Below are 16,175 nucleotides of genomic sequence, written 5' to 3'. Positions count from 1 at the left end.
CCGCACTCGTGCAGCTCCGGGTGGCAAACGGGGTGAAGTGGGGGCGAGGGCGAGAGGAAGCTGAGGCGCCGGAGCGTCGGAGCCGCTTCCTGAGCTTCCCTTGCTCTTTGGAGGCTGTCCCGAGGGGGGCCGGCGGGCACCGCACGGCGGACTGCCAGGTTGCCCACGGCACAGTTGGAGGTCAGGAGTTCTGAGCCCCCCGAGCGCAGGTACCCCGCCACCCCAAGTGCCCGCGAGAAGCCCGCGGCGCCCAGGACCGCGTGGCGCGCTCGGAGCGCACCGAGCCGCGAAGAAGCAAAAGATAAACCCTGATGGGCCGGGGGCCGGGTGGCTGGCGCGCCGAGTCAGCGCGGACAGGGAGCGCCTTTCGTTTTAAGGAGCCTTACTTCTGGGAAGGGACAGGGAACTGTCAATCAGCGAGGGAGGGAGCGCACCGGCGCTGGGTGATGTCAGCGGATCAGCTGCTCCATAACAAAGAGGGGGTATTACAGGAGAAAGTTGCAGCGGCGGCGGCGGCCACGGCGGCACCCCGGAGCCCCGGAGGCGAGGGGCAAGTGGGCGAAAGGAGGGAGGACGGCTGCTGCCGCAGCAGCTGAAGGCCAAGGCATTGAAAGGGCTGTAGGGGGAGGCAGTGCGAGCCTGCCCCGACTGCTCCTCCTCTTCCTCCTCCTCCTCCAAACTCGCAGGGTTCAGCCCCAGCGCTCGCTCAGCCGCCAGGAGCACCCAGAGGGACGGGAGGCAGCCGCGCGGCCCCGAGCTGGGCAGGGTCCGCAGCCGCCATGGATAGCGACGACGAAATGGTGGAGGAGGCGGTGGAAGGTACAAGCATTTCTCTGGGGCCGGGGGAGGAGGCGCCGAGGGCTCGGAACGCGGAAGGAGTGGCGGGCTGCGACCCGCGCGGCGCCGGGCCCCGCGGTCGCCACTGTCCCCTGCGCGGGTGGCCCGTTGCCCGGCTCGGCAGGGGCCAGTCTGCCACGGCCACGCCGCCGGGAGCGCGCACTGCGCGGCGAGGCGCAGGCCGGGAACGGGGCTCCGCCGGGCCGGAGCCCCCGGGAGGGCACGGCTGTTCCATCCCGCCTGGCCACCGCCTCCATTCGCCCTCGGAGTTGCGAAACCTGCCCCGCACTCTGGCCTTCCCCCTTTTGGGGATTGAAGGGGGGGGGTGCGCAGGAGGACAGCCCCCTGAGACCCGAGGTCTCTGCGGAGCAACCCCCCCCGCCCGGTTTTGGCAACCCCGAGCCCCTGTCCGGCCGCCAGCCCTTTTCTTCCGCTCACCGCTGCGACCCGGGGTGACCGCGGCGGCGTTCGGGTCGGTTCCCCTGCGCAGCGCACAGGGCCGAACCTCGCACGTGGCAGCAGCGGCCCGAGCGGCCGCTCCTCCGAAAAGATGAAATCATTGCAGGGCACTGGACGAGACTCCAGACCCGGGGCTCGAACGCGCGCCGACCGGGAGGCGGGTGGCCCTCTCCTCTGCTGCCCCCGAGCGAACTCAGTCACACCGCCCCCTCCCCCTTCCTGCTTCCGAGCCCGGGCCGCCGCCACGCTGTGCAGGCGCGCCGCAAGCCCGGGCCGAAATTGCTGGGTGACACTTAACTTTCTGAATTCCATGCAGTTGGCTGCGGGTGATATCACCGCCTTGGTGTCGTGTTTCTCCGCCCCTTCTCTTCTAGCGCCCCTCCCCCGACTTTTCTCGCCACTTTGTTTTGCTGAGTTTCTCCACCTCTTTTTTTGCTAGTTCTAAAAAGCGAGGTGGGGACGTTATACAATCTCGTTGTTTGTGTCATGGGATGTTATGATTTTGTAACAGCGAATCCTGGAAGATACTCTTGAGCGTGTTTATTTATTTGATTCTACCTCAGACTACGTCGTGATGTTTTGCAGTGTTGTGTGGTATTATTCCAAAATATTTTAAACTAAGCATCTAAGTGAATAATTTTTAGCTTTTGGTTGAATCTGGTTTGTGTTTAATTGGTAGAAACAAATTCTCATAAATGGTAAAGGAAAACAAAGTGGCAACACTGTACAAATGCATAAGGATACATAGTCATTGCTACTGTGGGAGAAGAAATTAGTTGTTATGTTTTTATAAAACATAATTGACTCCTTTTGCAGTGCTCCTGGGGTCTGAGGATGAGATTAAGTGGAATAATATTTCTGAATTCTCTAAAAGGTATCCATTCTAATGTAACTATTAAAACATTTCTTCATCCAGCTTTGAAAAGTGTTTGTTGTTTTAATTTCACAATGTTGTGAACTCACAGAACTATTTATTTCTCTAATAAGTAAAGCCAATGTTGGGGTTTACTGGGGCCCAAAGACATTGTTTGAGTTGATCCATTGGAAGCCTTCTTATTATTTAAGTTATTGACTTCTTGTGCCTTCATGTTATGAAAGATAAATGAAAAATGCTCTTCTCAAATTGTTAGGGCTTGCTCTCATTCTTCAAAGTTTACTTTTACTTGTAAAAATGTCATGCAAACCTTTGATCATGGTCCGTGCTCCCCGGGTTAAACCACGTTCCCCTCTGAAGCTGTCTAGAAATATAAGCCCCAGTTGTCCATGGTCTCCAGGCTCGCTGCAGAATGTGAACAAGAAACTTGAGAAAATATATCAGTGTTGTTTTTGAGCTTGCCAATGGATAGAAACAGAGAAAGTTCTTTATATAAACAAGGAAAGTTCTATTATATAGAGTGACCATATACGTTATTGCCCAAAATCAGAACATGCCTGAGAAGGAGAGGGGTCACTATGGATATTCATGCTGGGACAATTGGCATACGCCTTGAATGTTTGGGGCAATCCAGGACACGTGGTCACTCAGCTGTACCTACCAGTAAACGATTATAGTAACACAGACTTTTTAAGTCCTTAAAAGCTTCTAAGGCTCCAACTCACACAGTGTCTACAGTATGCATGAGTACTCGCAGTAAACTGCACCAGTGGGCTTTTCTCCAGCCCTGCTTGGCCTTTTTAGTGCCGTCCGGAATAGTCTTTAGTTAACATCTAACACACGCATGGGGACTAGTTTAAAGCTAGTCTGAATATCTTGGTGTTTAAGTACCAACTAACCTACCTCTCTCCATAAACAAAGCCTCTGTTCTCAGTAATTTCATTGTCTTAGCTATTGTTATCATTGCTGTAATTGTTTAGTTCTTATTTTGTACAGGCTCTGTGCTAAATGCCTCACACGCACATTATCCATTTAGTCTTAGGAGGTGGGTACTAATATTATCCTAATTTTGCAGAGGAGGGAACTGAGGCATGGAGAAGTTAAGAACTACTCCAGGGACACTCAGTGGGGAGTGGGAGACCGGTTTGGACCTCTAGAACCCCACTCCACTGTACCCAACTGTCTTCTTCCATTTTTCTTATTTTTTATTTTTAATGAGTCAGCCAAATATATGAAATACTTGGTAACTGAGTTTGGAAGCAGCAGTTAAGTATTATGTCAGTAGCACTCTTTATCAGTGGTAATTTTTTAGAGAGTTGGTTCTGATAGAGTTCAGTGACTTTCAGAAAAACACATCTAGGGAAAGAATTTAACTTACAGCCTCTGCAACAGACATCCTTTTTCTTCCTCCTTAGAAATTTACTCTAGGGAAGAAATTGGTCTCTTCAGGACTTGAGTTTAAGTGTCTTTTGTCACATCATATCCGTTTTGGTTCTCTGTCGGGGTGGAACTGTAGCTTGGGTGAAGTTGTAAACTCAGAGCGGATGAATCCCCCGGGGCGGGGGGCGGGGGAGGTTGTGGTGGAGGGAGTGGCTGAGTACGTGTATTGGCTGTGCTCCTTAGGAAGGCAGCAAGCCCTGGGCCTCAGAGGGCCTGCAAATTCGACCTGAGCTCCTGCCATAGATTTTTAAAAACACTTTGAGGCTCATTGGTTCAGTGGGGAGAGATGTTTAGCTTTGGGAACAGAAATATTTTATTACTGTATCTGTTTCTTTGTCTATCCATAGATACAAAGATGAATATAGCGTGTTTCCTAATATAATTTCAAATAAATCTGTCATATCTAAACAGATGAATTACGGTAGTTGCGAGGAAGTAAAAATTACTTCCAGCTTGGGGAAGGAGACAGGGAAAGTTTTCCCAGAAGAGGTGGCATGGAGTTGAGTTGAGAGGGGAACTTTGTGAGTAATGACATAGAGATACGGAATTATGCAGGCACATTCAGAGATGAATCATTCGGTTCTGCTGTAACACAGGACCCAGAAGGAGAAAAGTGGAGGGTAAGACAAGGAAAGGAGTCTGTGTCACAGGCTTCGTGCTGGAAGCCATGGGAAACCGTGGGGCTCTTTAGAGCTGGGAATGGCAGCATTCGAGCTCTGCTCTGAGAATGAGATGAAGGCAGTAATGAGCAGGTGAGGCGATCACCTAGAAGGCTCTTTGCAATAGTTCAGATGTGTGGTTCTGAGGACAGGAAAAAAGAAAAGCCTGGAAACATATAGGAGATACTCAGGAAGAATCCTCAAAAAGGGAAACTATCAGAATCCCCAGAACTAAGGAGCCGGGATGAAAACAAGCATCTCAGTGTTCCACTGCCTCAACCCTCTCAAAATATCAAGAATATTTTTAACAGTCCCCCTAATATCTTATCCTGCCTGTCTCTAATAAGACTGCTCATGCTCTGTGCTTAGGAAAAATGCATGCTAAGTGTGCTGGTAGCACCCCGTCTGTGTGGATCACACATTAAAATTATGACCCTGACAATTGATAATTGAGCTCTTGCAAAGAATTACCCTCAAAAATCAAATTACGTTTTTAACAAGCAGTGTAAATGCATCATCACGAGGGCATGTTCTTTGCACTAAACAGAATAAGCTTGCCTTTTATTATTATTATTATTATTTTTAAGCAGTTCTATTCTACAAAACCAAGATTGTGTGTAAGGATCTCTTGTTCTGAGACACACACACACCCCAGTCTCAGATCTCCTGTGAGTAAGCCTGAGGCAGTAAGCAGCCTGGTGTCTGATCCAGAGGGAATTTCCTTTGCCGAGATGGACCATCACTGCCTGGAATACAGGCCTGGCTCTCATCAGGTTAAGGAAAAAGCTCAGAGGTAACTCAAGGGGAAAAATTTAACTGTCTATCTATTCAGTAGATAATGATTTTTAGAACAAAGTGAAAAAGTACACTTGTGAAACCTTTACACTTTTTTCCTTTTCTCTAACTTCTATAAATATTTAAAATCATGCTGTGGAGAGATACACGGTACATGAGCTGGGACAGCATTATCAACACAGAGCAGTCATTCAAGTGATTTGTCCTTGTTGTTGGGGCCTTGTGTCCAACCTCTGTTTAGTGGGAACTGGCCTGGAAGGCTGTTGGCTGAGTTGGCACATTTTACAAATTGGCCTCAGTCAGAGCAAGGAGGACTAGTGTTTCTCTTTGAGTTAGGTAACACTTGGAAAGGATAGGAATTTGCAACCAGGATATGCTATTGAAAATCCTGGTGGTTCTATGAGAATTATTTTAACTACAAAGGTTCTCCCACTTCTCTCCCTGGGACCTGGGCACACCTGCCTCTTTAGAGGTACCTTCTTCCACCATCAGCAGGGAAGAACGGGAGTTGCTTGTTTGCCCTTATCTAGAGAGAAAGGGAATTGGAAGACTTGGGGAAGGAGCTTTCAGCATTTGTTAGCACATTCAGAGTGGTTACTGTGTTTCTTGGGCAAGTCACAAAGTATTGGCTTCCTCGTCTATAACATTGGAACTTGGGAGATTGTTGTGAGGTTTAATTTAGATAAAAGGAAAGCACAGAACCCAGTGCCAGATGCATAGTAGGCACGCAAACTTTTTTCTTCTCTGTATATCAGTATCCCTCTCCAGTAAATTCACTATTTCTGACAAGACAAATATTATATAATCTTATTGTCCAAATGGCATTTGAACGAGAGTTGTACCAGAAGCTCTTCCAGCACTAATGTTGAAAAGAGATGTGAGGACATAGCAACACAATCTCTTCTCTTCCCTACAGTTCTTTCTTCGGAAAGTCTCTGTGTTATTGTTATTGTTTTGGTTGTGGCTGCTGTTTTAAAGTTCTACTGCTGGGACAACCACTCCAGGCTATTAAATATTCAGGGTGGAAATCTTGAATGATCACAACCCTCAATATCTAGCTCCAGTTAATGGGGCCTGTTAATTGATCACATCCTGTTAATTGATCACATTGTCCTCCTTTTGGAAGAAAACAAAACAAACAAGCCAACAAGGGGGCCCTGCTGTGCTCTGAGAGAAGGAGATTTTAGAATTTTCTCACAACAAGCAACCTAAGACCTTTGAAATGGAAGGGCAGTGTTGAGCAGCTCCTTCTACATACACGATGTCACCAATGTCACCAGAGAAGTGGCCATCATTCAGCAACTCTTCTCTGTTCCTCTCTCTCTCTGGAGACTAAGAAGGTGGTGGAACCCCTCTTCACTGGCCTGTTGAAAGAGGCATTGAAACAAGTATCTTTCCTGGAGCGGGGTTCATATTTTTGCTTTCATCTCAGTTGGGATCAGTACTGTCCCTCAAGTGCTTTTAGTGTGCATTAGACACTTCTCGTTTTCTGTAATATCTAAATTCCGTTGCTGAGGGTGCACTTGCAGTGTTTTATTCAGACATAGGATAGAACACTGTGACTGAGGGAAGGTGGAAATGAATTTACATCAAGTTTTTTTTTCCCTTAGTGTTCATGTTAATCATAATATTTCTCTTGATCTAAAGTAGAATAAAAAATTTTATCAAACATTAACTTTTTGAAGTCTGAAATATGTGAACTGTTTCCTATGGGGAGAGCATTTTCAACAAATTAGTAAATACTTCAATATAAGGCTAAAATGATTATTCTGATATTTATACCTAAATCAAAAGTAGAATGCTAAATTCATAGGAATGTTAATAGCCAAATTTGATTTGGTCTCAACAACATTTCATAAAAGTTTTTAGCTATACATTGAGTGTCTTTTTTTTTTTCATGAAAAGAAAAAAAAGTAGATTTAACTTATTGCAATGAGAGAAACGTCAACATTAGATATTTGGAAAATAATTGTCCAAATTATTACATATGACTCGTGTCATTGAATTATGTCATGTACAGTTGATTTTTGAGCAAGAAGAAAGCAATTATGGCCTAGTTCCCTCCTAACCACTAATTTCCTGGCCCTTGATAGAAAAAATTTGTGTTAAGAGGAAAGGAACCTTACCAATTGTGATTTATTTAAGAGCCATGTTTTATTGTAATATATTCTAGGTAACTCATTCTATACAGAGTCAGATGTAGCAATGAAACGGTGTATTTGTTCGTTGTTGTTTCATGTTTATGTAATCAAGGATATGAATAAAGAGCTTTTTTTTTTGTTCCTTATAGGAATGCTTCCTTTCCATCTCTTCTAAGGGATGATATTCTCTTATCACTTTAGAAAAAACCATTTTAGGAGATTAAAGCATTCATTGTGGTGATGTGGTTTGTGTTTTCTTTTATATCTGTGAGCCATCTGGAAGCCACATTTAAGTGTTTAATGTCCCTGCATTGCTCACAGTGTTTAATGCTTTTATACCTTTTCATCTGTGACCCAGGTCATTAACCCAGGAAAAAGCCAGTAGATTACCTACTGCCTTCCTTTTCACCCACCTCTGCACAATCAGCTCACCAGAATGATTGGGGAGACACCAGTGAGGTGATTTCTGGGTTTTGTGAAATATGAAGACAGTAATAAAAAACCTAAACATTGACTGTAAACATAAATATTAGAAGATACCAATCTGTGATCCAGGAAGAACCAGCACTTTAAAGATCACAGTAGGGGCCGGCCCTGTGGCTTAGCGGTTAAGTGCGAGCACTCCGCTGTTGGCGGCCGGGGTTCGGATCCCGGGCGTGCACCGACGCACCGCTTCTCCGGCCATGCTGAGGCCGTGTCCCATGTACAGCGACTAGAAGGATGTGCAGCTATGACATACAACTATCTACTGGGGCTTTGGGGGAAAAGTAAATAAATAAAATTATTAATAAAAAATAAATAAAGATCACAGTATAATACCTGCTGCTGTTGTTCAAAATCACTGCTTAAATGGCCACGTGGATACTTCTAGCTACTTTTAAAACACAAACCCTCTGAACACAGTGGTAGAGGGTATATGACAAAGTTATGACTAAACATTCAAAGCTGAAAGATTTTGTAAAATAAAGCAGTACATTCAAGTTTAAGCTTAAGTTCAAGCTTAGGACTCTTGAGGCCAGGTGTTAGTACGATGAGGCGCATAAATATTAGGGCAGTTTTAGAGACTGGCTATGTCCCTTGTTGTTTGAGTGACAAATAGCATTGAGTGTGGGGTTTTCAGAAGTTGCCTTGCTAGCAGTCTTCCACATCATACTGCAGAATGATATATAAAATCATGTTGTATACCTAGTTCTAGAATTAGATAAGTTATTGCAAAGACAATGTATCTGGCAATAGACTATGAAACGGTGCTATGTCGACCACATTTCTGTTAAGCATGAGAGTTTGGGGGCCTTAATTCCAAATATGACAGGTACTGTGAGGGAAAGTACTTGGTAAATTGAAACATGCACTACAGATGTTATTACTGTAATAACTCTCAGTCCCCAGTAAAATGCAAGCTTATCTTTGGTTCATATTCTGAAATGTGTCTAAGTCCCTCTATTGTGGACCCGTCCTTTCACAAAGTGTACATAACAGTCGGGTTGATAGTGCTGATGCAGGCGAGGTGAGAAGCCTTTGCGTTCACTATCCCCTCGGGCAGGGAAGGGTGCTTTGGCTGCTCAGGGGACTTACTGGCAGCGCCTGAAGGCTGACGCATAGGTGGGGGAGCGTTGAAGGTGTTAAGATTTGCCTTGTGGTTCCCTTTCTCCAGGGCACCTGGATGATGATGGATTACCGCATGGGTTCTGCACAGTCACCTACTCCTCCACCGACAGATTTGAGGGGAACTTTGTTCACGGAGAAAAGAATGGACGAGGGAAGTTCTTCTTCTTTGACGGCAGGTAGCACTCACAGTTTTGTTTTGTTTTGTTTGGTGTTGGGGGGAGGTTACCAAATTACTTTATGTGAAGGAATGATACAAAGGAAAGAATTTAAGTGGATGTTTTGGTACAACTTATAGACAAGGTAAAAGTAACCCCAACATGCATGCACTGCTTTGGGGACCAGGGAAGTCACCCCCGTGGTTATGGGGAAGCCTTAGGCTTAGCTAAAGGCTTAGCTCCATCATCACTGCCTCGTAAAGTGTTCTTGTCAAAGAGATGCTCTGCCGTGCCAGATTCGGGGACCCCCATCTGGTACACCTGATCCTTTGATGGATTTCACTTGCTCATTCAGGTCATGAGTCTCAATGAAATCTTGCCACTGGGGACATTTTTGTCAGGGGCCAGTTTATGCAGTTCCAGTAGTGACTGATTCACACTTTTTTCCAAGTGTCATGCACACTCCATTGCATTTAGCCCGCTCTCCGAGTCGTCACACTCTGGTTTCTTGATACCCTAAAGAAAGATTCGGCCGCTTCGTTGGTTCTGCAGCTTCATAATTTTCTCAGCATGTTGCTCTTTCCTCATGAGATGGGGTCAAGAAAATATTTAGCAAAGTTGTTCAAAGCCACAGCATCACAGTGCAAGCAGTAAGACACGGACAGGCAGACAGAAGAGATGTACAGCTCCAGGCTCACGGCGTTCTCAATGCTTGTCTTTGGGATAACTGTGAGATACCTTAATGCTGATGTCAAAACTAGTATTTTCTATGTTCTACCTTTAGTTAAAATATTTTTCACAGCAGGGTTCTTTTTACTTTGCTTTTACCTCTTGTATGAGGAAGCTATGAGTCAGAAGCTTCTTACTCTCTTGAGATAGCTGGAAATGACTGTACGACTTCTCTCTTTCAAGAAGAGATGGAGTTGCACGAGCCCAGCTTTCCAACAATGACTTTTAAAGCATGTCAACTTCAGAAATAGTGACCATGTGAATTTCTCAAGCATTTAGAGGAATTCAGAGCCATGGAAGGACCAGCTCTTTTCAGACCACTTGATTGGGTAGTACAGAAATGGATTTAGCTAAAGCAGGTTATAGGATTCTGTGGGACATAGCACCACTTACTAAGCTCCCGACATTGGTAATAAGCCGAAGCTTCCTAAATCTTGGAATTCCTTTGGGAAAGGAAATGTCTAAGCTGGCAGTTGAAGGCTGATCACAGGGACTGGCTTGTGACCCAGCATCCTGTTTCTGTAGGTGGAGTGAGTTGTTTTTAAAGATATTAACAGTTCCTCAGGCTCTCAATGATCTGACATAAGGAGGGGTGAGGAAAGCAGTAAAAACCCATCACAGAACTTTTGTAAAATTTCCTTTTAGTTGTTAATTCCAACCTTCTCTTTCCCATTGCCTGCAATCCCATATCCCACCTTTTTTTTAGCAGAGCTTTGCTTATAAAATGTACATTTTAAATGGTCAGCTATGTTACTTCCTTTCTTTCCCTCTCCTGGGAATGCCTGGTGGGTCCCTGAGTCACGTAGAGTCCTCCTTCAAGATTTGGTGTCAGTGCTTTCTCCTCTCCTGATCCCTTTAGCCTGCCCAGAGGGACACTTCCTGCCTCATTGCCATAGCAGTTAGAGCTCTTTTCTGGAAGGTGTTACTTTTTACCGCATGCTGCAATTATTATTTTAATCGTTCAACAAGTGTGTGTATACACACACACACACACACACACACACACACTCGTAAATGTCTCGTTTCCCCTATAGGGCAAAGGTTTCCTTGAGGGCAGAGTCTGTGTGTGTTTCATCTATTATGCTTCATAGCACTTTCTCTTAATTTGATACTAAAAAAAAAACACTCTTGCTGAGAGAGTAGAATTCACCCAGAACACCCACTCATACACACACACACACACACACACACACACACACACACACTCATGCTTTAAATCTAGTAGTTTGATGATCATACCCAGTAATTGATTGACTCTGGGAAAACAGTCCGGCAGGTTTGGTTGAATTTCATGTTGGTTACTTGCTTACTTCACAACCTGAGACACAGAGTATTGATGGGCTAGAGTGAGCTTCTGAACCAGCGTGCCAAGAATAGCTGCATGTTAGCTCCGAGATACTGATCCCCTCAGCCCTCGGGTGCTGAGTGGGGCCTGACACTCCACGAGCACCTCCCTCCTTCTGTCAAGCTAGTCACTTCTGGCTCCAAGCAGCTTCATCCAGTTACCCCAAGGTATCATACAAATGCAGTCATTTCCATGTGTTCATGACATGAAAAAGCTTGAAACTCTAGGTCAGGCTGAAGCACTAAGCCAATAACTGTCTATCGGATAGAAATAAATTGATATAATTTTTTTATCTTTTTGAGGCACCAATTCACTAGGTTTTATACCTACCACTGAAACATCTGTAGAGACTTAGGTCAAATAGTAGACTCAAAAAATGATGGTATTAGTGAGCACCTTGAGACGTTAACTTTGTTCACCTTCTTCAGATGGATGGGGACTAATACCTTGAGAGGAGAAGGTCAGTATCCTTGCAAAATAACATGTGATGAAGCCATGTGGTGACAGGTTCTCGTCACCTTTTTTCTTAAGCCCAGTGCTGATCATGTTATGAGACATCTGCTAAAAGGATTGCTGTAAAAATTAGTGAGATATTCTTAGGACTGAAAAAAAGGCCATGGCATCTATAAGGTCTTTCTAAGGGGGATGCAAGATTTGGTCATAAAGAAGTCAGTTGTTTCTACATGAAGAATACACCTTAATTTACATGTAAATAAATTAGTTTAAATGACTAATTTACATGTAAATTACACTTAAATTAAGAATGCATGTTAATGTACATTTGTCTATTAATTTTTCTCTCTATTACCACTCCCAGTTTTTAAGGTCTGATGTGTTTAGGTAAAATAAAGTGGGAACTCTATGCCTTTACTGCCAGTCAAGAGGCTTTGGTCTGGAAAAATTTCCCCAAGAAAGGCTGAGATCAAGGTTTTGAAATAGGTGAGGAAACAAAAAGTTTCTGTTAGAGTTTAAGAAAGTTGTTCAAACCTGTAGTGCTGGCTTATCTTCCCAGCAAAGGGTGTGTTTGCAATTGCGGGAAGCTGTGTTTGGAAAATCATAAAGCATGTTGACATAAGATTTGGCCTGATGCATACTAATCTTATATAAAACCTGAACCCAAGTATGTGATTTTTTTTTTAAACCACTTTATTGAAGTATGATTCACATACAAAAAGCTGTACATATTTAGTGTATACAACTCGATGAGTTTGGAGTTAAGGATACGTCCATCACCACAATCTATGCCATTAATTAGGTGTGTGATGTATGAGAAGGTTTCAAACAAATATGAATTTGTATCAAGAAAATTCTAGAATCAGTTTTTCCCTTATCGCAGAATATGATAAACCTGAATACTAATTTTAAATATTCAGATCACCAGGAAAAATGGCCCTGTTAAATTTTTTAACCAAGTCCCTCTATAGAAGCAGAATATTTTATTTTTAAATTGCATTATGTGGCAAATGCTTGGTAGAATTAAAAAACTTCAAGAAATACAGAAATGTAAAAAGTGAATGTGCTCCCAGTTTTTTGCCCTCGCCCTCATGTCACAGAGGTAACCACTGTTGGCTGAGAATTTAAGTATGTTAATTAGATATATTCAAGGTAAAATTAGGAAATAGCTATCTATTTCTAAATCTCTAAATTAAGTTTCAATAGCCAAAATGTACATGGTTTACCTTTTTACTATTGTCTCAACTTCAGAATGTTTGCTAGCTTTTAGATTTTAATCAACAGTTTTTCCTTCGCTGTATGACAAAATGTAGAATAGAAGAGCTAAGTTACTACAACCAGCTTATTAAGTCCGAAACCTAAAGTCAGACCACTCATTCTTTACCAGATAGTTTATGCCACAAATGAGGAATGAATGTGAAAATCGACCTTGTTTTGAAAATTGTCTTTTCAAGCAGCTGTTTTCCATTCTTCCCCTTTTTTATTTTTATTTTTATTTTTATTTTTTTGGTGAGGAAGATTGGCCTTGAGTTAACACCTGTTGCCAATCTTCCTCTTTTTGCTTGAGAAAGATTGTCCCTGAGCTAACATCTGTGCCCATCTTCCTCTATTTTGTATGTGGGACACCGCCACAGCATGGCTCAATGGGCAGTGTGTAGGTTCATGCTCAGGATCCAAACCCACGAACCTGGGCTGCCAAAGCGGAGCCCGTGAACTTAACCACTATGCCACCGGGTTGGCCCTTCCCTTTTTTTAAAAAAAAAAGAAGAAAATTGTCTGAAGAGTAGGGAATTGGGACTTCTTAACACCTGCTCTAGTCTGAGATAAAAATGTCTATGTATCCAGGAGAAAGGAATCTTGAGGCTTTGTTGGTGTGGCTCTGGAGTCAATCTGGCATCAGTGGATTCACTGGAATACTGTGGGGTATTATGAAAATGTTTATTAGGCAAAATACTTTGATATACACGTCTCTAATTTTTATACTAATCTCCAATTCTGGATGTTATTTTTAATGTATTTTGTTCCTTAATTAGTCTCATTTCAACCAAGATTTATAGATGTAAAGACAATTTAGCAGGACTTCTCGAAATCCTAGAACGATAACGAGAAAGAAGTATTTCAATACAGATTGGCTTTGGGCTGTGTAATATTAGGGAATCACGTGGTTTTTAGCCTGATTATTAGACAGAGATGAGTTACTGCATTCAGTTTTTTTTTTATATTGTTGTTGCTTCTCCTTGACATGCCAATTAGATTTCAAAGTATTATTTCCTACTCCATGACTTCATTCTCCTGTGCCCAGTTCATTTTCTGAGGTTGATTTGCTGTATTAATATGTCCAGCTAAGAGAGCTCCTTACAAGTTATCATTGGCCAAATAACCTAAGTGAGGCTGCCCATCTGATTAGCCACTGAGAAAGGCTGACATTTTCCAGGTGACAAGTCCATGCAGAATCCCTTGTGTTTGGTTTTTAGAAAGTGCTTGGTCACATTTCAGAGAAATTGGAATTGGAATGGACTCCTGAAGTCATATATTCTAACCTCCCACACAAGGCAAAAGTCCCTTCTATGTTCCTGACAGTCATCCAGGTTTTGTTGGAACCAGGCTCAACAAATACATTCATTTGTATTCTAATGAACACTTCTGATTAAGGTAAAAATTTTGTGACGTACAAGAAGAGTATCCTTTCCTTTCCACAGGGAGAGGAAAAGAGAAGGATAACTTTGAGTACCTATCATTTGTTCAACACTGGACACGTTGCCTTCATAACAATCTGTGAAGTAGTTTTATAATTCTGTTTTACATATGAAGAAACTAAGGCACAAAGTAGTTAAAGAACTTGCCCAAAGTCACCTAGTTACTAAGGGGTAGAGCTGAGATTCAACCCAAGGTGAGTTCAATTCCAGAGCCTCCCATCTTTTCATTACATCTACTACCCACCTCTAACTAGAAACAAAGAAATACCTATGATCTTGACTGCCTTTCTTCTATGCTTTAATTTTACTTGAAGTCACTCATTAGCTGTAATTGTGAAAAGTTCAGAGGAGTCCTAGGGTGAATTCAGTTACTTTCTCGTAGGAGCTTGAACAACTTGGTAGGAGCTTGGCAGATTGATGGAAGGTTTTCCTGAGGAATTAACTGAGAGGAGCCCTGTTCTAGCGAGTTGCCCTCTTTGTCTTTTGTAAAATGGAGATAATTGTATCTACTTCTCCGAGTTGTGGAGACTGTCGGGGGAAGAGAGAGAATCTCCCTCTGCCCTTTCCCTTAAGGTTCTTCTGGCTGGCCAAATAATCAACAAGACAGGTTAGCAGGAGAAAATAATACCAAGTTTAATAACATGTATACATGGGAGAAAGCAGGGACACTGCGTTTCTCAACACAATAGCACAAATTCTCGTCTTAAATACCACGTTCAGCCAATGACAAAGGAGGATTTTGGGGGTGGGGGGAGTCAGTTACAGGAGATTACCATTAAAGCACAGTAAACAAGAGTAAGGTTATTATGCAGCCCAAAGCCTCACCTTCCACATTGATAAGTCTCTAGAAATGAGCTCTCCCCCCTCTTCCCAATACAGAGAGGGAGATACCTTTACAAATGGAGATTTCCCTTATAAACGTAAATGATTGCCTGGCATCTCTTCGCAGGGTCATCCAGAGAATGTGGCCAGAGAGACAGAACTTCTGATAAGAGGGGCTTGTTGGTGCCTTTCCTATTGTAACATTTACCCTACGTTATCTTTACAGCCATCATGATAGATCTGTTCCAGGAAGGAGCTACCATGTCAAATTCTTTAGGCAGTTAGTGGGGGAGGTCAAATGTCCCTAGAGAAAACAACCAAGGTAAAGAGATAGATTTCAGGGTGGCCAAATCTTGATCTCCCACAAGACTGAATGAGAAAACCTGTAAAGACGTTGTAGGGTGGAGGGGACCTGGTCAGCGCTCACAGGGAAGCGTGGATTTTTTTTTCTGTTGCTCTGTGTCTACACTTGTTTCCAGTTTTATTAAGATGTTATTGACATAACATATGTAAGTTTAAGGTGTACAATGTGATGATTTGATATACGTATATACTGAGAAATGATTACCACAATAAGGTTAGTTAACACCTCCATCCCCTCACATAATTACCATTTTTGTGTGTGTGGTGGTAATATTTAAGATCTACTCTCTTAACAACTTTCAAGTATATAATACAGTATTGTTAATTATAATTACCATGCTGTACATTGGATGCCCAGAACTTATTTATCTTATAGCTGGAAGTTTGTACCCTTTGACCAATATCTCCCCATTTCCCCCATTCCCCAATCCCTGGCAACCACTCTACTCTCTATCCTACGCTCTGTTTCTCTGAGTTAGGCTTCTTTAGATTCCACGTATAAGTGAGGACATACAATATTTGTCTTTCTCTCCGACTTATTTCACTTAGCGTAATGCCCTCAAGGTCAACAATGGATGATGATGATGATGGTCTTTTATCATTATTGTTATTATTATTATTAGTTGATAACAATGGCTAGCAGAGTTTTCTTAGGGTTTGTTTTTAGAGAGCAAAACTAAATTTCACTAATTGTTCCTCAACTATTTTACTGTTGTCTTGAGCCTTTGTAATAATCAGATCCTACAGACTCATACTCCTTCTATTAAAGGATAAAAGACTTTGAAAATAGCGCAGTATG

General features: G+C 43.0%; 1 protein-coding gene across 2 annotated transcripts in view; it reads left to right on the top strand.

Moving 5' to 3' along the window:
- Positions 1-717: 717 nt before the first annotated feature.
- SETD7 (SET domain containing 7, histone lysine methyltransferase) overlaps positions 718-16,175 on the top strand; it is a 41,108-nt gene continuing 25,650 nt past the window's right edge. For both annotated transcript variants that reach the window (XM_058550098.1, XM_058550099.1), the window contains exons 1-2: positions 718-819; positions 8,860-8,989. In XM_058550098.1, the coding sequence (XP_058406081.1) occupies positions 780-819; positions 8,860-8,989 (170 nt within the window). In that variant the 5' untranslated portion in view covers positions 718-779. The remainder of the gene's footprint in view (positions 820-8,859; positions 8,990-16,175) is intronic.

Source organism: Diceros bicornis, chromosome 11, assembly GCF_020826845.1.
Source record: "Diceros bicornis minor isolate mBicDic1 chromosome 11, mDicBic1.mat.cur, whole genome shotgun sequence".
In the NCBI taxonomy this organism is placed as follows: domain Eukaryota; kingdom Metazoa; phylum Chordata; class Mammalia; order Perissodactyla; family Rhinocerotidae; genus Diceros; species Diceros bicornis.
The sequence above is the reverse complement of the archived record's forward strand: the minus strand, read 5'-3'. Positions and strand labels throughout refer to the sequence as shown.